Source organism: Pinus tabuliformis, chromosome X, assembly GCF_031772625.1.
Source record: "Pinus tabuliformis cultivar Carrire ecotype Pingquan chromosome X, CPIR1, whole genome shotgun sequence".
NCBI classification, from domain to species: domain Eukaryota; kingdom Viridiplantae; phylum Streptophyta; class Pinopsida; order Pinales; family Pinaceae; genus Pinus; species Pinus tabuliformis.
The window spans coordinates 346,970,240-346,995,956 of record NC_142308.1 but is presented as its reverse complement, the minus strand read 5'-3'; the positions used below and the strand labels follow the sequence as shown (position 1 = coordinate 346,995,956).

Here is a 25,717-nt window from a genome sequence, read left to right as displayed (position 1 = left end):
ACACGATGAAGAGGAGTTGACCTGGGATAGAGCAAGCTCTCGAGGTAGGTGGTGCTCCATGTAAGGCGTGTGCTTCCAACGCATTGGAGCGGAGAATCCTGGTTGGTAGAGAGTGGACGGATGGATAATTGTTTGAGGGGAGGCTCGATGGTCCTTTGTTCGAGGGGAGGATTGTTGGGTATACGACCAAAGTCCCACATTGACTAGAGGTGGGGAGGATCATGGATATATAAGGATGGACATATATCTCCATTGGTATGAGGTCTTTTGGGTTAAGTCCAAAAGCAAATCCATGAGGGTTTAGGCCCAAAGTGGACAATATCATACCATTGTGGAGATATGTGGTGTCCAGAGTCCTTACAAAGAAATGGCAGTGCATTCCTTGGATCATGCCTAATCCCCTCATAGTAAACACCCCAATGCATTAAACAAGACTCAATTGGATCCACAATTATTGATCTTAAAGGGTCTTATCTGCAGACCTACAAAATGTATGACTCCAGAGAAAGTTATATGCTGCCAAACTCGACTTGAGGGAGGTTCTATATGGACATTATTTACAATAGGGAATGTTCAGTGTCCCCACACATTGGACACGTTATTAATACACATCAAAGAACTGTTTCCCCCAACCTTGCAAAATCAGAACAAGCTGGAACGTTTTATCAAACATGTCTCACAAAAGTGTTCTCCACTTTCAGATCATAGATTGCTACTACTTGCATACTTTAGATGGTTGTGAACTCATCATGCAAATGTATTATCAAAAAATCCTTGACCTGTGTAGCAACTACAACATGAGTTCTCCACTGTTAGATCATAGACTGCTAGTGCTTGCATATTTTAGATGATTGTGAACTCCCAGACCATGCAACTACAGCAAGAGAACTGGGATGAAGAAAATGAAAGGGAATAGGATTTTGAAAGAGAATGGGAGGATTCTGTTATTGCTGTAGTCTGCCCCAACTACCCAAAACCCAAAAGGGATGAGGTAGTTTTGGGGGAATATATACCTCTCGGAACTGTCACCTAGATCAAAAGAAATGCATATTGCACCAAGAGCATTCGGAAGAAGAAATGAAAGGGAACATGATTTTGACTGAGATCAATAAATGAGAGGATTCCGTTATCACTGTAGTCTTCCCCAATTACCCAATAGCCTAAAAGGGGCGAGGTGGTTTTGATTGAATATGCACCTCTCAAGCCTGGAATTGAGATCAAAAGAAATGAACATCACACCAAGAGATATATCTATCCTCAATTCATACTCTCTTTCTTTACACTGATACACAGTAACATATCATCTTGCACAGTTAGCATTAACTTTAACATGCCATACTGTTGAGTAAGTGTCCACCATTTTCCAAATAATGCCCTTCCATGCAAATATTATACATAAAAGCAGTTGTGTCAACTATATACTTCAATTATTATGTATGCAATAAAATTTTCAGTTTCAATGCTTCCTTGTGAGTCTGTTCAACAACTCTAAACCATGGAAATTGGCTTTGGGGTACAAGTCCCTGGATTTATGAGAAAGTATTTCAGCCCAAAAATTCTTAAAGGTTATATCTTTCTAATTGCAAGCTTACTAAAAAGCATAGTGACATATCCCTTCTTGAGGATTTAGTTCCAGTCTAAGATGACTATGATGGTTGAACAAACATATATACAAGTACAGGCTGTCAAAACAAAAATTGCTTTCTCCTTGTAATGTCTCCCAATCCAAAAGTCTCTAGAAAAGCAGTTTAGTATAAACCTCATTAAGCAATTAAGACAGAGTATTCATCCAGTGCAAACAACACATAATAAGGATCAAGAACAAATGAATGTTATAATTGTCTGTATTTTAACCCAAAGCTAATCAGATTCATGATGAAATTAAACACTAGCAAACTCCTCCAGCAATTATCAATTTTATAATTTGTCTGCATTTTAACCCATAGATAATCAGATTCATGATGAAACTAAACACTCGTAAACTCCTCCAGCGATTATCACTGAGTACTGCCCTCATCTTTGTTGCTGAATTGTGGTGATTTATTGGCTTGTTGAAGACGGAGAATAGCCGGGTGCAGTTGGAAAATAGCCACTACTGAGACTCAAATTATTCGTTCAATGCAAACAATACATGATAAAGATCTGTCACAACTAAATTTCCCAATTCATCGACACTTTTAACCCAAATCTATTCAGATTCACGATGAATTCAACGCTAGTAAACTCCTCTAGTGATTATCACCGAGCACTGCCCTCATCTTTGTTGCTGAATTGGGATGTGTATTGGCTTGTTGAAGATGGAGAATAGCCAGGAGAAGTCGGAGAATAGCCAGGAGCGCTTGGAGAATAGCCACCACTGGGACTGTAACAGCAAAATAACAGTTATTTGCACAACCCCCTTGGACAAGGCAAAATTTTTAAAACAAAATACTTTCATCGTGATATTTTAAAAGCAGTAATCAGACCTGAAAATATTGAAATAAGAAAAGCTTTCCTCAAGATGCTTACCTATACTGAGGTGAAGTGGGACTGAATTCAGGACTTGCAGGTGAATATGGAGGGCTGCAAAAATCGGCTGTATGAGTACCCATTCCAAATTAAAACAGTAATAGTTTATACCCACTGCAAAAGTGTGATAATGTAAAACCAAGGTCACATGATTCGTGGGATAATGTACAACCAAGGTTACACAATCCATATTTACAAACCTGCAACGATATTGAAATGCCTGTGCCAATTATTCAGTACATACGACAAACTAGAAGGTCATGGATGAAAATAATTTGCTGTTTGTTTGACATGAGAGACTTTTTCTACATATAAGGTTCCCTCACAAAGGTTGCATAAACATGAAATAAATTGTGAGATCATGAATGGTGAATGAGAGACTGGACAGGTGAAGCAGCTTGTAGTTTTAGGAGAAATCTAAGTCCACCAATGCAAAGGGAATCTATAGTTATAAACTTATAAACTTATAGCACTGTTTTGTCTTCAATAAATTGTCCCCCTCAAAAGGCACGTATTTGCTAGCAGCTTTTATTTGGAAAGCCAGTTATAACTTAGAATGAATGACATTTAACACACTAACAGTAACAACTTTTCAGAAACCTAATGCAAAAAAAACTATCAAAGTGCTTTCTTTCATCGACAGTTTGGAAAACTGAGATCAGGGCAGAATGTGGCAATACCTTGTTGGACTATAAGCAGGACTTGCTTGAGAAATTGATGGAGACGTTGGCGAATAAGAAGGCAAATTTGGACTGTCAAAATATCAAGGAACAAGTCAATAAAAACAAAAAGCAATACACACACATATATATGATAAAACTACACAAAACCATCATCCCATTAGCTTTACCTTGTGTAATGCGGTGATGTTGGACTATATGGAGTCGATGGCGAATATCTTGGACTACTTGGAGAATATGCTGGTGAGGTAGGGCTGTACTTTGAAGAACCTGGACTGTAGCTTGGAGATGTTGGACTATAGCTTCGAGATGTAGGGCTATAGCCAGGTGATGTAGGACTATAGCTGGGAGATGTAGGGCTATAATTTGGTGAAGTTGGGCTGTAACTAGGAGATGTTGGGCTGTAGACCGGGGAAGTTGGGCTGTATGCTGGAGAAGTTGGGCTGTAAGCTGGAGATGTCGGTCTATATGAAGGTGACGTGGGACTATAGGAAGGCGATGTGGGGCTATATGGCAGTGAGTTGGGGCTATATGCTGGGGATGTAGGGCTGTAAATTGGCGAGGTCGGGCTGTAATTTGGTGAGGTAGGGCTGTAAATTGGCGAGGTTGGGCTGTAATTGGGTGAGGTAGGGCTGTAAATTGGCGAGGTTGGGCTGTAATTGGGTGAGGTAGGGCTGTAACTGGGTGAGGTAGGGCTGTAACTTGGGGTTGTCGGGCTATAGTTTGGTGAAGTGGGACTATAGCTTGGCGATGTGGGACTATAGCTTGGTGATGTGGGTGAATAAGAAGGGCTTGTAGGTGAATACGCTGGAGAAGTAGGACTATATCCAGGAGAGCTTGGACTATATGGAGAAGTAGGACTATATCCTGGTGATGCAGGGCAGTATCCTGGAGATGTGGGGCTGTAACCAGGTGATGTGGGGCTATAGCCAGGAGATGAGGGACAGTACTCTGGGGAAGAAGGGCTATAACTAGGAGAAAAGGATGGAGAAAAGGGCATTCCCCCAACATAGGGAGAAAATTGTCCACCGATAATAGGTGAGCTGCAGTGGCTGGGACTGAGCAAATAATCTGGCGACATCATGGCATCATGGTATGGTGACCGTGTTGGCGACATGTCTGAACCTTCCATATAGCTGGGTAACTGGAGTGCAATTGCCTGTTGCAGCATCTTTTCATTCAAATACAAGGTACAATCACCGGTACCAATAGGAGCCAATTGGCCAAGCATGATGTTTTCTGTAACACCCCTGAGAGGGTCTCCTTCCGCGAATGCAGCAGCATCCAAAAGGATATCCACAGTCTCCTCAAATGAACATCTCATCATTGGTCCTGTGTCATTACGATTGATACCATGTCGAGTAATAGCCATCAAATGACCTCGATATGTCATTGTGTCACATAGAATGGCTAGATGCCTGTAGTTCACATATGAACCATCAAAAGATATCACAACTCGAAGCTCATCCAGAAGAGCCTTCCTCACAGCCTCAATTCCAAGCACTTCAATAACGTCGATCAAGTGATTACTAGTTGTCCTAGTAGCATCCACATCTTCATGGCACATCACAGCTAACATATTGACACCTTCTGTGTCTAGCATCCATTCTGTCTCAGTCCTAAATCCATCATTCTCGTCAAACTTGTTGATTTTTTGAGACTTGATAAACACTTTATTGATATCTGGAATTCCCCTTAGAGCCATTTCTGTAAGCATGTTACTTTCAATTTTTTTCAAAAACACATCATCTTCAGAATTTACGTGTTGTACGTTTCCTTTATGAGCTTCTTCATTCATAATACGTAGACGTAGAATAAGTTTTTCTGCATTATCGTCATTAAAAATGCATATCAAATCACCATCAAACTCATGGTTGATCTTTTCCGCAATGTCTGCCATACTCAGTTTTTTATCAACCATCATCTCTCTGTCCAGTTCTATACGGAGCAGCCATGGAGATATTTTTTCTGGTGCAATATCCTCATCTGGCATTTCATAATAGGATTTGACAAAGTCAACATCCTCCTCAATGACAGTACTCATTGGATCTGGATCATACCACACTTCAGTAGCCTTTGTAACACTTCTCAAGTTTGTGTACTCTAAAGCACACTGCACATTTTTGGCCCTTTCCTTTGTCGTGTTAACCTCAGGTTTTAGGTACACAGACAGTGATGGCGTTTTAATTGTCTTTGCTACATTTATGATTTCCCTCAGCCTCGGGACACCGAGAGTAACATTTTTTGCACTGACACCAGCATAATGGAAAGTATTCAGCGTCATCTGAGTAGCTGGTTCACCAATGGATTGCGCTGCAACACAGCCAATCATCTCACCTGGAGCAACTAAGGACTGCAGAAAACGAGATTCTATCTCACCAATTACCCATTCAAATGCTTCCCTTGTAAGGTGGTACTCCTTCAGCACACGTTTACTAGCAAATGTATTTCGAAGCAGAATGTTGAAAAACAGAGTGGCATTCTTCTGTGCTTCAATACTCATGGGGTCATCACCGGGAACAACCTTAAGTCTTTCCTGAAGCCTATCAATTGCTTCTACAATTTCCATGGGATGCATATCTGATGGTTTTCTCATATCAATTTTAAACAATTTCTGGCTGTTCCAGATGATCCTCTTAAGATTTACAGGTAGAGGCCACGAGCTATCTCCAGTGGTTACAATCTCCGTACCTAGTTGTCGTCTATCTGTCTCCAGTTTCTGCACTTCTGCGTGAAAAACATTCTGGAACTCATGGATTATTTTCAAATCTTCCACATGCTCTGGTAACATGTAACTAGGATTCCAATTTTCTTGATCAAGTTCATATTTATAAGCATTTTCAAACTGCTTTTTTTTCATCGTCAGAGAATCAAGCTTCTGTGACTCAATCCAAACAGCATCCATACCATCTTCACCATATAGAAATTGAATAACATCACCAAGTGAGTTCCTGACAGTCCCGTCATATTTAACCATGATATCCTCCATAGCTTTCACAAGACGCCTCTGTATGTACCCTGTTTCTGAAGTCTTCACAGCAGTATCTATCAAACCTTCTCTGCCACCCATTGCGTGGAAAAAGAACTCTTGTGGAGTTAGGCCACGAAGATAAGAGTTCTCTACAAACCCACGGCTTTCTGGACCTTTATCATCCCTTAAAAAATGGGGAAGAGTTCTACCATCAAATCCATATGGAATTCGTTTTCCTTCCACATTTTGTTGTCCCACACAAGCAGTCATCTGTGATATGTTAATAAAACTTCCTTTTGACCCAGATGTAACCATTGCCTTCAAATTATTACTCTCTGATAAACTTTTTTGAGCACTACTTCCTGCATCATCACGGGCCTTGTTCAACACCTGCATCAGTAAAAGAAGTTACACTGCTGAGAGGTAGCAAATAATAAATCCTGAAGAAGAAAGACTCTGTAATAGATTCAAGAGTACAAGGACTCTGTAATAGATTCAAGAGTACCTGATTGACTTTGTTTTCAAAGGACTCCATCATTGTACGGCCAGGTTCTGCCTCCAATTGTGAGTCCTGAGCAGCCCTAATAAGGGCTTTAACTTCATTCTTTGCTTTTGTTATTGTGTCATTGATAACCTCCATGGTTGCAGCATCAGCAATTGTGTCTCCTATACCAATACTGAAACCCTGCTGTAGTAGCCAGTAGTTAACGAGCCATTGTGTGTGACCTAAGAACTTACGAGCAGCATCTGGACCCACCTCCTCCCTGCAAAACACAAAAGATAGGATTATGAACTATACATACCAAGAAGAATATAACTCCATATATCATTATCATCATGGGCAGGCAAATATTAAATGATTGACTCACTATCTATCTTTCCATCCATTATTGGAGGAAAATAAAGTGATATTTAATAAATGGGATGATCCGATGAAAAGGCAATGGCTTATAATTATATAGTGTTGAATATTTACCGATAATCACCCACAAAGTCATATAGAACTTTAACCCAAATCTTTCTGAATATGCATTATGTTTTTTATAATTTTAAGTGACTTCTTTTAAGATGCATCATAAAATGTTATCCTATATGAAAACAGTACATAAAAGTAACTGAAAATTAAAATTGAACATAAAGGCATACCAGATCACGAATAAGGCCTCTACCAAAATCTTTCTGAATATATAATACGTTTTCTATATTTTGAAATTATTTTCCTTTTTGAGATGCATCATAGATGTTATCTTATATGAAAACAGTACAACAAAGTAACTCAAAAATTAAAATTGAACATAAAGGCATACCAGATCACATGAATAAGGCCTCCTGAAGAAGTTCCAAGGGTTTTCTTGCAAAGAGTGCCTGAGATCATTTCTCCTTTCTCAATACGTACAACAGTATCTCCTGGAGTGGTGAGTTCAGATTCAGAATCTGAATGCCATGAAGCATGTCTTATAAGGTTAATCTGCCTTGGTATTATGAGATTAAACACTTGCTTGCCAGTCCAAATTGGCCTTGGCTTCAAAATCGTTGGAATAGGTATTTTTCCATCAAAATCTTCCCACCACATTAAAATATTCATAAAAACATCCTGTTCAAACAACATTAAACTTGTAATTAAAAATTAAAAAAAATTGTATAAATAATTTAATTGGTATAACATAACATTTAGAGTTAACACTGCACCTATCTTAGAAAAACAAAATTGTAATAAATTTGTGATTATCATTATCATTGTGAGATAACTTTTTAAACATACAAAACACAAAGATATGACCATAGAATTCCTGTTATACTCACCACCTCTATGAATGTGTCTCTTTTAGTCACCTTCCGACAGCCCAAAAGTGTGTCTTGGACAATACCCATAACTGGCCTATTCGACTGAGGAGAGACAACGCACTTTGGCACCATCATTAGTTCCAATACTTCTGCTCTCGTGTCAAATGACTGAGGTACGTGCATATTCATTTCATCTCCATCAAAATCAGCATTATATGGGGATGTGACTGACAAGTTCAGTCGAAATGTTGAGTATGGCATGATTTTGATCCTGTGCCCCATGATAGACATCTTATGAAGACTAGGTTGTCGATTGAAAAGAACAAAATCACCGTCATTCAAATGCCTCTCCACCTATGAAGAACATGTTAAGATAAGTATATTGTTTAAGAAGGTTAAAAGACAAAAATAGAACATAATTTTAGACCCATTTTTACAGTTATTCATATTGTAAGATGAATTTTTGGAAAAAAACTGTGTTTGTAAATTTAATGTGTGAGAAATTTATGATGAATACTCCAAACATCACTAAAAACATAAAAACTTTAAGATAAATAGAATCTCTAACGAACTAAATTCATAAACACAATACTTTTCCAAAAATCCATCTTACCAAAATAAAACAATCAGAAAAATTGATACCTACCTTATAACCCAACTCTAAATGATGGTCGCTGCTCTTATTCATAAAGCGAAGATCAAGCCTCCTGCCATCATCCCTGATAATGAATCTAGCACCAGTTTTCCCTGGAGGAGGATGAGGTCCATTTTCAACAAGTTCCCTTAATCTGTTTAACCCATGCACATAGAATTAGTGTAAGCTCTAAAATAATGCTGGTGCAGCAGCAGAGTTTAAATTTAGAGAAGGATATCTTGATGCTATTCAGGTCACACCTGGCCATGTTATATGGAGTCACAGTTTCTGGATATGTCAAATTCAGTGCAATACTCCAAGGCACTCCTAACTCATCAATGTTGATATTTGGATCAGGAGTGATAACAGTACGTGCAGAAAAATCTACACGTTTCCCCATTAAATTCCCTCTGATGCGACCTTCCTTGGCCTTCAGTCTACTGCATATGGACTTAATAGGTCGTCCCGATCGCTGAGTTGCCTGATGGCCACAACATAGAGCATTACTTCAGTTCATAAAACAAAGTTAGAAACCAGCTATATTAACTATATCAACACCAATCAGGATGAAGGAATATTTACCCTCGGCTGACCAGGGAGCTCATTGTCAAAATAGGTGGCAATGTTGAATTGCATTATTTGAGCAAATTCTGTAATAATATGTGCTGGGGCCCCATTCCTTTCCTGTCTCTTCAAATTTTCATTGGCTTTGATGATCATAGCAAGCTGATGCGTGAGATCATCCTGCAAAAAATCAGGAAAATTGCTGTATTTATAACTTTTGAACATCCAACACAACATAAACATGCGTTAAATGATTGCTAGCAGAAAATCAATTGTGTCAGATCTTGCAATATGGAACCAAGTGGGCATGTAGCCTCAGTCAATAGTTACATCATAAATTTGGTGTCCTATTTCCGAGTAAAATAAAACATTTGATGGCATGTTATTTCAGGTATCTGATTTCAAATTTTACTGGAACATTTTTGTCCTATTGTGTTAATGCTGAAGAAGTAGGCTCCCTACTTTTAAAGAATTTGCGATTTTGTTGAATCATAAATTTTTGGAATATCTGGTTTACTAGCTTTTGGGGATATACATTGGCAGCCATTAGGTTTCATCTTGAACTTTGTCCAGATTACTCCAACAACTTACAAAAAAAACCTAGAACTTTGCCCAGATTACTCCAACAACTTACAAATTCACAGTGCATGACAAAGGTTAAATTTAATCTTCAACTTCACTCAAATTACTCTAACAAATTACTCATTCATCATTTAAAAAACAAAGAAAAAATAATTGAAAAATACCTCACTCCTTAATGTACTGTCCATCATGACAGAAGGTCTCACAGGAGGAGGAGGAACGGGAAGTACTTGCAAAATCATCCAATCTGGGCGAGCATATTTGGGGTCAAAGCCCAACATTTCGCACTCTTCATCAGTTATTCGCTTCAAAACATCCAGAACCTGCACAAAGTTGAGACCGTCTGGATTATATTGTTATAGATAGAAAACACAAAAATTTCTATACACACTATTAAAATAATGGAACCCAAATCACCCAACTAGTCTTTCAAACAATAAAGTTTACCCTCTCTGCAGAAAGCTGCTGTTTCCTCTCGACCGGCTCTGGCAGCAGTTGTTCATTGTCTTCTGCTTTCTTGCGCTGAAGTTTATATTCAGCAATTATTTTCATGCCATCAATGGATATCTTGGGTTGCTGAGAACCACAACCTCCATGACGCTTCTTCTTTGCCTCTGCATCACCATCTTGTCGATCTTCTTCAAGCACATCTCCACCTTCACATCTTGTTTTCTTCTTACAACACTCTACAACCTTTTTCAACCTGTGTTTTGGTTTTGTGATTTTCAATGCTTGTTTAAAACGAGGATCATCCTGTCATAAATCAGAGAATTTTGTATAATAATTATTTGCAACCAGTAAATTCATTAGATATAAAAAAAATGAACCAATCAACTATAATATACATCTAAATAAATAAGATGCATTAGCAATAAACCAATCATATTAGTGCATGATGCCCTTGAGACTTATTGACAATCATTAAATTAGTGCATGATGCCCTTGAGACTTATTGACATGCTTTGTGGGCGCTCAAAAATACCTCATCTGCAAGAATCTTTGAGCAGTTGAAGCAAACACAACGCAGAATCGTGAGAACAGTCTTCAAGAATCCAATGTGGTACATTGGCTTGACCAGTTCGAGGTGCCCAAAGTGGCCAGGGCACTCCGCCACTGAACCAGAGCAAGTTTCACATGGTCTTCTGCGATCAATGGTGCCCATCCGAGGATCACTCAGACCTCCGATCTTAGGCTTCCCGCGTTCGTAAGTCTCAGCATGCTCGACTTGCATAACCGACATGCTCCGCTGAGGTTACAAATCAAATCAGGAAGGTGTCAGCAATCCAGAAAAAAAAAGTCTGTCCGATTATCGAATATTCAACCAATCAACAATCTAAATAAGCTCATCCGAATAAAATTCTGTCATTTCTAACTCAGATAAGCTCATGCGAATAGAATTCTGCCATTTTTAACCCACAGAGTTGCACCAAAGTCCCAACAAATTTCTGCTTACAAAGAAAATAAACGAGTGTTTTACGAGCTTTTCACTTACTATTTCATCCGGGCTGATGATGCCAAACTGCACCTTTTTCACCTTGGACACCTCGGCTGGCGAGTATGGGAACGGATCCATGTCTATTTATCCGAACTCGTAAAATCCTTTGAAATTCCGCTGAGAATTTCGAAGGTCGTGAGAATCAGAAGAACTGCGAGTGCAAGTTTCTGTATTAGTACGAAGTGAGCGAGTTGGGTTTTAGTGGGTATTGTTGTGAATAGCTGCGAGTTCTGCAATCCCGTTTGATGCAGCGCGAGGGCGAGTTGGGTTTTAATGGGTATTGTTGTGAATAGCTGCGAGTTCTGCAATCCAGTTTGATGCAGCGCGAGGCTTTCCAAATTGCAAAAACAACGTAACATGAGGTAGAGCACGTCTATATATATAGAAGAAAGAAGTGGCAGCGGGTATCAATCTGTTCTCCACACCTTTTCTTGCTGTATACGACATCTTTGGATTTTGATGAGTTGGCAACGACATGTGAAGATCGATTTGTCAAAATCCCTCTACGTTGCCATTTTCTTATGGATAACTATTTTTTAGTAAGAGTTTTTGGTTGGAATTTCGCTAAATACTTTTTGGTCAAGTATTATGAATATTTTATATATATATTATTTTTTTTTTTATATTTTTTTTTTATCGAATATATGAATTTGATATTTTCGAAATTTTTTGAGTATTTAAATTGTCGAATTTTTTTTAAGTATTTGGATTGAGGAGAGTTCACATGGCTTTTGGATTTTGAGTAAATTGGACATTGACGGAATTAATGATTCTGAGTTGTGTATTCCCCAAAATCCGGGTGGTTCAAATATTTTTAGTGCGTCTACGCTGTGTATTTCGCAAAATGTGCAATTAATGTTTCTAGGTTGTGTAGTCCCCAAAATTCAAGCGGTTGAATTCATTTACGCATTCAAAAACATATTTTAAATAATAAAAAATCATAATCTCATTCAAATTGGCAGTGGTCTATAATGAGACTTTTTGGAAGCCTTTTTGGTGGGTTTTTCCAGTCAAAATCCGGCAGCAATTTATTGAAATCACAAGTTTGATAGCTAGTTTCTGCACAATCAAGGCCTCCCAGGGATTTTTCAGGGTGCTGAATCCAAATATGCAGTTAAAAAACCATTTTAACTGCAACAAATCAAGATTTAACCTCAATTTCTTCCGCCGGATTCTCTCCAAAAAGTCGCATTATAGACAACTCCTTCAAATTGTATACCCTATAATTAATGTTTATGACTTGTGTATTCCGCAAAATGCGGAATTAATGTTTCTAGGTTGTGGAGTCCGCAAAATGCGCAATTAATATTTCTAGGTTATGGAGTCCGCAAAATTCTAGCGGTTGAATTCATTTATTCATTCAAAAACATATTTTAAATAATAAAAAATCATAATCTCATTCAAATTGTATACCCTAGAATTAATGTTTATGAGTTGTGTATTCCCCAAAATCTTACAGTTCAAAATTTTTTTAGGGCATTGAATTCATTTATGCATCCAAAAATATATTTTAAAAAACAACAAATTACAATTTCACATAAAATTGTATGACCAAAGAGAGAAAAAATAACCACTATGTTTATAATAAAATATGATTAAAAATTATTATTATGTTAATAAAATTAATGATAAATTAATAATAATTTCCACTAATATAATGGTTAATTGATTATAAATTGAATATGCTTTCTTGTTTCATATTATCCTTATGTTTTATAGAAGATGATGAATATGTTTATGAGAAACAATCATGTATTCTATATTAGTTGAGTGATGGTCCACGTCAAGATACAAGTCAACAGAATGGAGCATGGTGTGGGGTACTAAATCATTCTAGTTGAGAGGGTACTAAATAATTTTTGGTCAAGTATTATGAAATTATTTATTTTTTACCAAAAATAAATATTTTTATTTTTATTGAATATATAAATTTGATATTTTCAAATTTTTTTGGGTATTTAAACTGTTAAATTTTTTGAAGTATTTGGATTGAGGAGAGTTCACAGCCTAGATTCTAACCATGGCTTTTGGATTTTGAGTAAATTGGATATACTAAAAAAACTCTAAAACAAAACGTATAACAGTTAGATTATGCTTGGGTTATGTGCGTTTGACCAAATTAACGTTTGTGTTTGACGGAATTAATGGTTCTGAGTTGTGTATTCCGCAAAATGCACAATTAATGTTTCTAGGTTGCGGAGTCCCCAAAATTTAAGCGGTTGAATTCATTTATGCATTCAAAAACATGTTTTAAATAATAAAAAATCACAATCTCATTCAAATTGTATACCCTATCATTAATGTGTATGAGTTGTGTATTCTGCAAAATGCAGAATTAATGTTTCTAGGTTGTGGAGTCTGCAAAATGCGCAATTAATGTTTCTTGGTTGTGGAGTCCGCAAAGTTCTAGCGGTTGAATTCATTTATACATTCAAAAACATATTTTAAATAATAAAAAAACATAATATCATTCAAATTGTATACCCTAGAATTAATGTTATGAGTTGTGTATTCCCCAAAATCCGACGGTTGAAAATTTTTTTAGGGCATTGAATTCATTTATGCATTCAAAAATATATTTTAAAAAACAACAAATTACAATTTCACGTAACATTTTATGACCAAAGAGGAAAAAAATGACCACTATATTTATAATAAAATATGATTAGAAATTATTATCATTATGTTAATAAAATTAATGCTAAATTAGTAATAATTTCCACTAATATAATAGTTAATTGATTATAAATTGAATATGCTTTCTTGTTTCATATTATCCTTATGTTTTATAGAAGATAATGAATATGTTTATGAGAAACAATCATGTATTCTATATTAGTTATGAGTGATGGTCCACATCAAGATACACGTCAAGAGAATGGTGTTTGTAGTTTCTGTGTATATGTGACTTCATTTTTTTTTGTTGGAGCATAGTGTGGGGTACTAAATCATTATAGTTGAGAGGGTTAACAATGAGTGATTATAAAGGGTTAGTGATAAATGAGTATTGCTCTTGATTAATATAAAAATTGAAGGGTTATAAAATGAGTGGGCTTAATGGTTAAGAGTATGTGTTTCATCCTAAAAGGTCACAGGTTCGTAGACTTAGTAGTCAAATCGCTACGGGGAGGTGGGTCTATTGTCCCACAAACAAGGGGGTCTCATACACCAATTTGGTGTTCCACAAACAAGGGGGTCTCATACACCAATTTGGTATGTTGTCCCACAAACAAGGGGGTCTCAGACACCAATTTGGTGTTCCACAAACAAGGGGGTCTCACACACCAATTTGGTGTTCCACAAACAAGGAAGTCTCATACAGGGAGGTGAGTCTCTTGTCCCACAAACAAGAGGGTCTCATACACCAATTTGGTGTTCCACAAACAAGAGGGTCTCATACGGAGAGGTGGCTTGGCCGTGACCTAAAAATTAGATAATAATATTATTATTGTTTGATATTTTTCTTTTTTTCATAGAATATATTGTGTAAATATGCGTGTGAAACAATAATGTATTCTACATTGATTATGGTTGATGATCCACATCGATATAAATCCAAACAAGCCATGATCACAAGCAAGTGGTGTTTGGCATTTCTTATGGGTTATGTACACTACTGTTTGGCATTTCTTATGGGTTATGTACACTACTAAATCAACATGTGTATATGTGGCTTCAATATTTTTTGTGGGAACACATTGTGTGGGGTAATAAAATATGGCTAATAAGGTTAAGGTTAATAATAAATAAGTGGTGCTTTCATTTCTTATACGTTATGTACACTTGACTAAATCAACATGTATATGTGTGGTTTCAATCTTTTTCTTTTTGAACATGTTGTGTGGGGTAATAAAATATGGTTAATATGGTTAATAATAAATGAGTGGTGTGTTGTGTGGAGTAATAATATATGGTTAATAAGGTTAATAATAAATGATTGGTGCTTTCTATAAATAAACCGTTGAGTGATTATAGGATGAATATGTTTCTTTTTGGAACATGTTGTGTGGGGTAATAAAATATGGTTAATAGGGTTAATAATAAATGAGTGGTTGTTTCCATTATTAAACTATTGAGTGGTTATATGATGAATATGTTTTAAATTGTTGAGTGATTATAAGATGAATATGTTTTGTTGTTTGATATCCTCTCCCTGTTTTATAGGATATGTTATGTGTAAGTATGTTTGTGTGAACAATAATGTATTTTACATTGGTTATGAATGATGGTCCACATCAACATATAAGTCTCAACATATTATGATCAGGAGTGGTGTTTTCCAATTTGTTTTGGATTACCTGCTTTTAACTAGATCAACGTGTATGCATCCCTGCATCCCTTCAACCTTTTTATGGTAATAAATTGTTATAGTTATGTTGATAGGGTTAATGATAAGTAATTATAAAGTATTAATGATAAATGAGTGGTGTTTTCCATTACCATAACGATTAAGCATTTATAGGATGAGTATGTTTTATTGTTTTACATTCATCCTATTTTATAGGATATGTTGTGCATGTGTATGTCAAAAATAATGTATTCTACATTGGTTATGGGTGATGGTCAACATCGACATATAAGTCCCAACATACCATGATCATAAGGAGTGGTGTTTGTCATTTCTTATGGGTTATGTGCACTTGGCTAAATCAACATGTGTATGTGTGGCTTCAATCTTTTTATTTTGGAACATGTTATTGTTTTAATGTTTGACATTGATCCTATTTTAGAGGATATGTCGTGCATGTGTATGTCAAAAATAATGTATTCTACATTGGTTATGGGTAATGACCAACATCAAAATATAAGTCCCAACATACCATGATAATAAGGAGTGGTGTTTGTCATTTTTTCTGGGTTATGTGCACTTGACTAAATCAACATGTGTATGTGTGGCTTCAATCGTTTTGTTTTGGAACATGTTATGTGGGATAAAAAATTACAGTAATAATTCATTATAGTTATGTTGATGGGGTTTTAATGATAAGTTATTGTAAATGGTTAATGATAAATGAGTGGTGCTTTCTATTAGTATAATAATTGAGTGGTTATAGGATGAGTATGTCTTATTGTTTGATATTCCTTCTATTTTATAAGATATGTTGTGTATATGTATGTGAAACAATAATGTATCCTACATTGGTAATGAATGATGGTGGACATCAACATATAAGTCTCAACATACCATGATCATAAGGGAGTGATGTTTGCCATATCTTATGGGTTATGTGTGTTTGCAGGAAGATGTGTTTCAATCTTTTTATTTTGGAAAATGTTATGTGGAGTAATAAAATACCTTAAAAATCATTTTTTTTTATGTTAATAAAGTTAATGATAACTCAGTGGTGCTTTGCATTAATATAAGATTATAGGATGAACATGCTATCTTGTTAGATATACTCATGTTTTTGGATTGAAATATGTTCTAGAACCTAGTATAGAGGAAGGTAATGTCATCTCCATTCACATTACATAGTTTATGGGTGATTAGATCAATTTACAAAGTAATAAAAGGTAAAAGGTAATAAAGGTAGTAATAAAAATACTAAATTGGGTCCAAGTCAATTTCTTATATTGCAATTTTGTTTTTATTAATAAAATTAATTCTTTATTTATTTTTAATATGCATATCATATTAAAAAGAAATTTAAATAATGATAATTCATATTCATAGTCATGATATTATGTTTAAATTTAGTTAATAACCATATAAAGACTTAATACTTACAATAAAGTATTTTTTCATGTCTTTGTATAAAAAAAAAGAAAAATGTCATTACATATGTATGTAGTTATGTGTATCATGAAGATTTTAATAGAAATAGAAATAGAAATAGATATATATATATATATATATATATATATATATATATATGATGATGATGATGATGATAATGATGTTTCTTATTTGTAACCATGATATTTCAGAACTTAATGTTGAAAATTATATAAAATATAAATAGTATTGTAAAGAACCAACATAGATTCATCTTAACTTTGAATCTATCAAAATTCTTAAGGTGCAAACATTTTCTCAAATTTTACATTCAAAAGAGGTTTGCATCTTGAGAAATTTGATTTGTCTTAGTGCTTGTTAGATCTAGGGTTAAGATGGATCTATTCTAGTATAGGATATATTATCTAGGTATGTGTGTGTGAAACAATAATGTATTGTAAATTAAGTATGGGTGATGGTCCACAACACCATATAGGTCCCAACATACCATGATCACAAGGGAGAGGTGTTTCTTACTAACATAAAAAAGGATTGTTTATGGAGTTATTATAATTGTTTTCTCAAACTTCCCCTTCTCCTCTGTGGAACATGGTGTGTGTGTGCGTGAAGCAACTAAATCTCTTCTTACATTGTGCATTGTCCCATATTAGTTGTGATAATGGTTTGTTGCAACATAAGTCTTAACATATCATGATCCTTATGTCAATGGACACAACCACAAAAGAATGTGGAGTGGTCGCTTCTACTAATATAATGGTTGATTGTTGGTTATGGGGAAAGTATTATTATTTTCTTAGCATTTAACTCCTTCTTTATGGGACATGTTATGTGGGCATGTGTATGAAATTACAATGTATACACTTGTCATATGACATCTTGGAAATGTTTCTACACTTGTAAAATATTCTTTCCTCTTGTATGTTATCCCACATTGCTTGTGAGTGTGGGTCCACAAAAACATACAAGTCCCAAGATACCATGATCCTTATGCCAAGGGAATGGTGTCTCCTGTTGACACAATGGTTGATTGGTTATAACGTGATTTCACTTGTTTTCCTAGCTGTCCCCTCTTCTACTACTGGACATTGGTATCCTCTCGTGTTATTCCATGTTTGTTGTGAGTATTGGTTTGTAATTAAAAAATAATTCTTACATAATATGGTCATCAATTGCGTGTTATTTCAAATTTGTTGTGAATATTGGCTTGTAATAACATACAATTCTTACACAAGATGATCCTTATACCAATGAGGAAAACCCGAAGACAATGGTGTTTAACCACAAGAAAATGGTTTTTCTTACTAAAACAATGGTTTATTGGTTACAAGGTAAGTGTTTTGTTGTGAATATTGGCTTGTAATAACATACAATTCTTACACAAGATGATCCTTATGCCAAGGAGGACAACCACAAGACAATGGTGTTTAACCACAAGACAATGGTTTTTCTTACTAAAACAATGGTTTATTGGTTACAAGGTAAGCGTTCTTACATTCTTGACCTTGACAATGGTGTTTAACCATGAGACAACGATTTTTCTTACTAACACAATGGTTTATTAGTTACAAGGTAAGTGTGCTTGCATCCTTGACCTTCCCTTCAAATTTGTTATGAATACTGGCTTGTAATAACATACAATTCTTACACAATATGATCCTTATGCCAATGAGGACAACCAAAAGACAATGGTGTTTAACCACAAGACAATGGTTTTTCATACTAAAACAATGGTTTATTGGTTACAAGGTAAGTGTTCTCACATTCTTGACCTTGACAATGGTGTTTAACCATGAGACAATGGTTTTTCTTACTAACACAATGGTTTATTGGTTACAAGGTAAGCGTGCTTGCATTCTTGACCTTCCCCTCCTTCTTTCTGGGATGTGTTATTTATAAATGAAAAAACAATTGAGTATGCCTTGTATTCTTTCGCAAACTTCCCCTCCTCTATTATGGGACATTAGTCTCCTCTCTTATTGTGTGTTATTCCAAATTTGTTGCAAGGTTTGTGATAACATATCATTCTTAGATAAGATGATTGTGTTATTTCACATTTTTTGTGAGTATTGGTTTGTAGTAACATATAATTATTACATAACATGATCCGTATGTCGATATGGAAAACCACAAGAGAGTTGTGTTTCTTACTAACATAATGGTTTATCGGTTACAATGTGAGTGTGCATGCATTCTTGGCCTTCCCCTCCTCCTTTATGGGATGTGTTATGTGTATAAGTGAAAAAACAATTGAATATGCATATCTTGTATTTTCTTGGAATTACTTTTATGAAGAGTGGCATTTCTTACTAACATAAGGGTTATTGGTTACAAGGTGAGTGTTCTTGCATTCTTTGCCTTTTCCTCCTCCTTTGTGGGACGTGTTGTGTGTATAAGTGAAAAAAAAAATGTTGATCCTATATTTTCTTGGAACTGATTTTATGACTATAAAATATCCTCTCTCTTGTTTATTGTCATGCATTAGTTGTGAATGTTATTCTATGATATCATACGTTGATCAAAGTGGATATTGGTGGCCACCCACCTATTCCACTAGCTCACAACACAATTTTCTAGTTTGCTAGTCTTTTTCTACAGTTTTTAGGTCCTAAACTTCTAGAGCCATTTTGAGACCCTAAATGGTGTATTTTGGGAAACAAGATGATGCTAGTCAAAATACCATTGATAGTAAAAAAATGTACTTCTTGAATATACCTCTCCAATTGGCTACCATGTGTGCCAAATGGAGATTGTATGCCAAAGTTATGACCTTATGAAGTTGACATTCCAACTTACCCCATTGGGGTCCACAAACTTTTGGCGCTTCATCTCCTAGGGTTGGGTTTTTGGACGTTTAAGGTTTCTCATTTCTTCTTTATAATAAAGAGGCCTTCAAGCCTCATTGTAAGACAATTCGGAAAATTCATGTAGCCATCACATCTCTTCTCATAGATAAGCTACCACCATTTGAGCTAATTTGTTTTCATTATGCATGTATATAGTTTTAGCATTTTCCATTTATTAATAGAAGTTTAGTTTCATTATATCTCTATGTTTTGGTTATAAATCTTTATATTTTTTTCACTCCCTTCATAAACTCAGATCAATTATATCATAGAAATATGCTCTTTTTATGTTTTTTGTGCATGTCCCCAACGAGGTCGAGGTATAAGGAGTTGGGACTTGAATTGCTTTAGCCCTTGTAAGATTGTCCTCACTAACCCTGATGACCTCTTGTGGAAGAATAAAATAAAGACAAGAGAGCAAGAGATCCTATTAAACTATTTCTTAAAGAAGCCCTCGAGAAATAAAGGAATGAGATGCTGGATAATTTTTCCCAGATCCTTTGACATATGCCAATAAGTGATGCAACTTCGTCAAGTGGCCATTTAGAAGGTGTCACCCCCTTTAAGGTACAAGTTAATTTGGTATACCTATATTTGAATGCCAGATAGGTAGATGCTCTAGATAAATGGTTAAATCTACTAGAAGGGTATCTTTTAGTCCACAATTTTTCCAATAGAGAAAAAAATATATTTGTGCTCCTAAAGGCCTCTCCCCATGTCAAGGACTGGTGAGAAACTTATCCTGAGCAAAGGGACATGAAGGAATCCACACTATTATCAATCACACCTGTTGAAATGTGGAAACAAGAATATTCCAATTTTAATTTGTCCTTGAATTAAAATTTGAATTTAATCTCACCGCTGCTTGAAAAATAATTAATTAATTCATCTTAAGTTAATAAGGAATGAAATCCTTCTGCCTGCAAGAGATTTTCTTATATGAAAATTCTTGCAACTGATAGTACACTGTCCCTATCTTTAATCTCAACTGGGTCTTTGTCCGAACTGACATGCATGAATTATTTATGAGAGAATCTTCAGTTATCTGGAGTACACTAGTTTCATGAATGCATGCATTAACTGACTAGACTCACAATTAGTTCCTCAAATTTGATAGTATAAGTAGATTATAGTATTTTGCTTTGGTATATTGCATTATTGGGTTAATCTATAGTCAGATTTTCTACATAGATATCAGAGGTAGATTTGTAGAGAATTTGCAGGAAATTCTACAACACCCACTTGGGACTCTTTTAGGGATGTTTTTAAGGAAAAATATTACCATGTTAGAAGCTACGATGACCATGACATGAGATGAACCATACTACTATTGGAAAGGGATCAAGCAGTGCCAAAGTTCACAAATATATTTCATATCTTTCACACCAAGATGGGTTTCAAAGACTATAAGTGAAATATTCTGCTAAGTACCATGGATGTATGCACATATTCATGTAAAAAAACATGGAGTTCCTGAACATCTCCTCACTTAGTGTAGCATACCGATATGTTGTCAAAATTGAGCAAAAATATATATATATATATAAAAAGAGCTGAGACTTTAGATCTGTGAATCCTTCACAACATAAGTAGGGAAATCTAATCCCCAAATTATAGAAAAAGGGATAGAGCCATGGTGGACCACCTTAGGAAAACACATATAAGCCATAAACAAAGAATGGTAATAGGAAGATGAAGAAAGATACATGAAAGTGGTGTAAGTTCCACAAGAGATTCTTTCATAACACTAATGATTGTGACACAAGGATATCATTGGTGGCTGAGCTAAGAGCCTCAAAGTCAAACAAAAGTTCTGACTCTGAACCAAACCTAGAAAATGGGAAACATATCATTTATGTAGAACCAAATTCCACTATTGAAATCACCAAGGACCATCAAATTGAGCCTAAAGATCCAAAATACAGTTAGCTCCTATTTCACTCACAAATGTGGGTGAAGGGTGCTCCACTATGTTTCATTGTTGATACTGGAATTCAAATAATCTCACCCAACATAAGTCATTAAGCATCTATTAATACTGGCCTATGGTGGCTCCACCAACCATACACCATTGGGTGGCTCCACCAAGGATGAGATATTCACATTAGCCAATAGTTTCACCTACCTTGTAGTATCAAGCCTTTTGAGAATGAGGTGTTGTGTGATGTGTATCCCCTTGAAGTTTGTGATGTTCTCTTATGCCAAAATTGCATGTGGAATTTTCATGTTGTATATGAGTCTAGACCTCATAATGTTATTGTTACTTTGGGAAAACAACTATAAATAGTACTAGAGGTAGTCCCACCTACTGCCATTTCTTTGATCTCTGCTAAGAAATGTAGTAAGGTCATCTCTTAGACTGGGAAATTTTTCTTCTTCTTAATTCACTCTCAAAGTAAGGAGAATTTTGTGGCCACATCCATGGCCTCCTCACAAGGTTCCTCCACATATCAGAGGAAAATGGATAAGGTCATGGAAGAACACAGAGGCATCTTCCCCTCACCAACTAGGGCACCTATGCACTATCAGTTCAAGCATTTAATAAATCTATCCCCCGGTGCACCTCTACCCAATGGACTAATATACTGTTGTTCTCTTCTAGAAAATGAGGAAATCAAGCGACATATCCAAGAGCTACTCCAAAAAGGGCACATTCGACCAAGTTCCTCACCCCGTGGATGCCCAATTGTACTCGTGTAGAAGAAATATGGGACATGGTGACTCTACATTGATTAATGCGCCCTAAAAATAATCATAGTCAGGAACCGATACCCGATTCCCTAGATTGACAACCTTCTTGAATAGCTCAAGGGGGCCAAGTAATTTAGTAAGATTGATTTGAATTTCAACTACCACTAAGTCCCAATAGAACCAATTGATGTGTGGAATATTTATTTCAAATCTAAGGTTTGGCATGCCCTTTAGTTTGAAAAATTCCCCAAAAACTTTCATGAGATTGATGGATGATATCTTGTGACCTTTCACAAAATATTTCATGGCTATATATCTCGATGATATCATCATATTCAACAAGAGTTGGGAAGAACAGTTGCAACATATTCAATATGTCCTTCACACTCTATGGTAGCATAAATTATGTTATAATTTAGAAAAAATCTCTTTCATCAGGGAAAACATCCAATACCTAGGTTACATTATTAATGAGAAAGGTGTGCATGTGGATCCAGCCAAGATCTAAGTCATTTGGGATTTTCCATCCCCTACGACTCAAATATAGCTTCGTAGCTTCTTGTTCCTTGCTAACTTATACTGAAGATTCATGTGGGGTTCTCTTATATTTCTTGGCCCTTAAGAAAAGTGACCAAGGGAGGAGCAAAAGAAAATTTTTGTTGGTATGAGTCACAATTGAATGCATTTAATGAACTAAAACACTTCCTTTTCTCTGCACCATTCCACACCCTGCCAGACTAGCAACAACCATTTGAGATTGAGACACATGCCTCTGATTATGTTATTGGTGTAGTCCTCACTCAGTGAGGGCATCTGATGTAATATCACAACGAAACACTCTCTAATACTGTCTGGAGATACCCCACCTATGATAAGGATATGTATTCCATCATGAAAGCCTATTGATAATGGAAATATTATATAATGGAGAAGGAGACGATCATCTAAATGGATCACAAGCCTCTTCAATTTATGTAAACACAAGGAAATTTACAAAATGATTTTCGTCAGAAATGGTCTACATACCTGTAGCAATTCCATTTGAACATCAAATACAAGAAGGGTGGTACCAATCATGCTGTAGACTACCTCAATTGGCCCTGGGTTATGGAAATGACCACAATTCTCAAATATTATGGGAATGATACCTCAAGATGGCCACAATTATACAACAATGACTCAGAATCCACTGCCACATAGTAGATGTTAATGAAAAAAAGAAAGTTCTAGACTTCCAACTTTAGGATGCACTATTGTGCTACTGGGATGCCTTTGTGTTACTCCAAGCGAGTGTGACAAGTTGATCTGGGATGAACATTATAGTTCAGTAGCATGGCACTTTGGTGTGTAGAAGACAATGACATTACTGTAGAAGTATTTTTATTGGCTAAAAATTTGATAGGATGTTGGAAAGAATATTAGGTCCTACACCACTTGTGTTATTTCCAAACCAACCAATAAAAAGAAAGGCATGTACACCCTCTGCCTACTCCTAACTAGCCTTGGGAATCCATCTCGATGGCCTTATATATCTATCTTTCCTTCTACCAATCATGGTAATGACTATGTGTTTGTGGTCATTGATAGATTTCCTAAGATGGCCATTATGGCTACCTGCAAGAAGAGCATCACAATAGAAGCCACTGTTAAGATCTTCTTCAAACGAGTGTGGGTACATTTTGGGATATTGTAGACCATCATATTAGATTGGGATAACTAGTTCCTGAATCCTAAGTGCATTTTGGTTAAGCCTTTGGTCATTTTTGGACACCAAGATCACCAAAGCAACTTCCTTCCACCTCGAGACTGATGGAAAACATAAGTCATCAATAGGATGATCATGCACATTTTGCGCATGTACAACTCCAAGAATCCATGAACATGGGATGGGACTCTCCTTATTGTTCAACACAACTACAAAATATCTCTCCATAATTCAACTGATCGTAACCCCTTTTAGGTGGGCCTGATATTTCAACCATTAGGTTCCATTGATGTCGCACTACCCCTTGCAACTACACAAGAAAAATCTACACATGTTCAATCTAAAGCTGAAAAAGCTACCAATTTTATTCAATGAACTCAACACATATGCCAGCAGGTCCATGATATCTTGCAAAAATCTAATACTAAGTATAAACAACACCATGATCAACACTAGGTGCCACACAAGTTTCAAGTGGGATACAAGGTTTGGTTACATTTGCAGAAGGAGTGCTTTGCAGGGGCCTATCAGACGATTCGACCACTCCACTATGGACCTTACGCCATAACCAAGGTAGTGAGTGACAACATTTTTGAGCTAAGTTTCCCCCCTTCCTTGGCCAACACCTAATGTTCAATGTGGATTGCCTTTGACCATACTTTCCACCATTTTTGGGCACATCAGAAATCCCGGAGCAACTAACATTGACAAAGCTCAACCTACATTACATTGAACAAGCCATAATTGATTAGATCGTGGACACACAATTAAGAGTACTCACCAATAAAGGATCTAGCTATATTGAGTTTTCAAAGTAGGTTGTAATACACCCCCTTATCCATTTTGATGATAAGAGGTGGTTACATGCTAACTCGATTCCTAGTGTACAGTTATGAGAATGGGGTCCACAAACTACTTGAACATACTATGAGATGTAACAATCCATACATCAAATTTAGGAGCATGATCATCAATACTTCATTCTATGTAAGTTCATAACCAACCATTATCCAAATGAAGGGTGTTCCTTTTCCTCATTAAAGTTTTCACTATGTCCTCTTGCATCGATTTTTTTTTCTTGGAAGGGAATGCTCCTTATAGTTGATGTATGTGTCTTTTCCAAACCATATTGTAATACTATTAAAGTATGGAGCATCCTCTTACTTGAAGATGTAATGAAAAAATAAAATGAAGAAGTTTTCCTTTTTGGAATTATTTGTTGGCTTTCAATGAAAGACCTCTCATTCCATGCCCCTTTGGAATTTATGAGATATGTATAATACCTATTGCAAGAAGCAAAGAAATGATTTTTTAATGTGCCTAAAATGGTAAGATAAATGAGACCGTTCAATTCTTTCAGGAAATAAGAATGGTAGGCATCAAGCCTGACTAAATCACCCTCATAAGTGTTCTTTTTTCATGCAACCATTTTGGCCTAATGGATGAAGGTTGTCACTATTTCAATTCTATAAGTAGAGATATTTCCATCACATGTACAATATATCACCATACTCACATTTTC

The 25,717-nt window shown here is 35.9% G+C and overlaps 1 protein-coding gene across 1 annotated transcript; it reads right to left on the bottom strand.

The window, feature by feature from the left end:
* Window positions 1–1,556: 1,556 nt before the first annotated feature.
* Window positions 1,557–11,297, bottom strand: LOC149139885 (DNA-directed RNA polymerase II subunit RPB1-like). Its single transcript, XM_089448196.1, has 15 exons — window positions 11,217–11,297; window positions 10,707–10,970; window positions 10,172–10,477; window positions 9,889–10,047; window positions 9,161–9,322; window positions 8,839–9,059; window positions 8,591–8,732; window positions 7,963–8,298; window positions 7,467–7,753; window positions 6,665–6,923; window positions 3,833–6,549; window positions 3,359–3,715; window positions 3,189–3,260; window positions 2,509–2,562; window positions 1,557–2,362 (listed from the first exon to the last, which is right to left on the bottom strand). The coding sequence occupies exons 1-15, from the start codon at window positions 11,295–11,297 to the stop codon at window positions 2,239–2,241; spliced, it is 5,541 nt and encodes a 1,846-aa protein (XP_089304322.1). The 3' UTR covers window positions 1,557–2,238.
* Between the last annotated feature and the right edge of the window lie 14,420 nt (window positions 11,298–25,717).

Excerpts from the sequence above, each read along its gene's own strand:
- LOC149139885 (XM_089448196.1), bottom strand. The coding sequence starts at position 11,297 with ATGGATCCGTTCCCATACTCGCCAGCCGAGGTGTCCAAGGTGAAAAAG. Across the intron at positions 10,478-10,706 it reads CAAAGATTCTTGCAGATGAG|GATGATCCTCGTTTTAAACA; the intron begins GTATTTTTGAGC and ends GATTTATGACAG. Across the intron at positions 8,733-8,838 it reads ACTCCATATAACATGGCCAG|ATTAAGGGAACTTGTTGAAA; the intron begins GTGTGACCTGAA and ends TGGGTTAAACAG.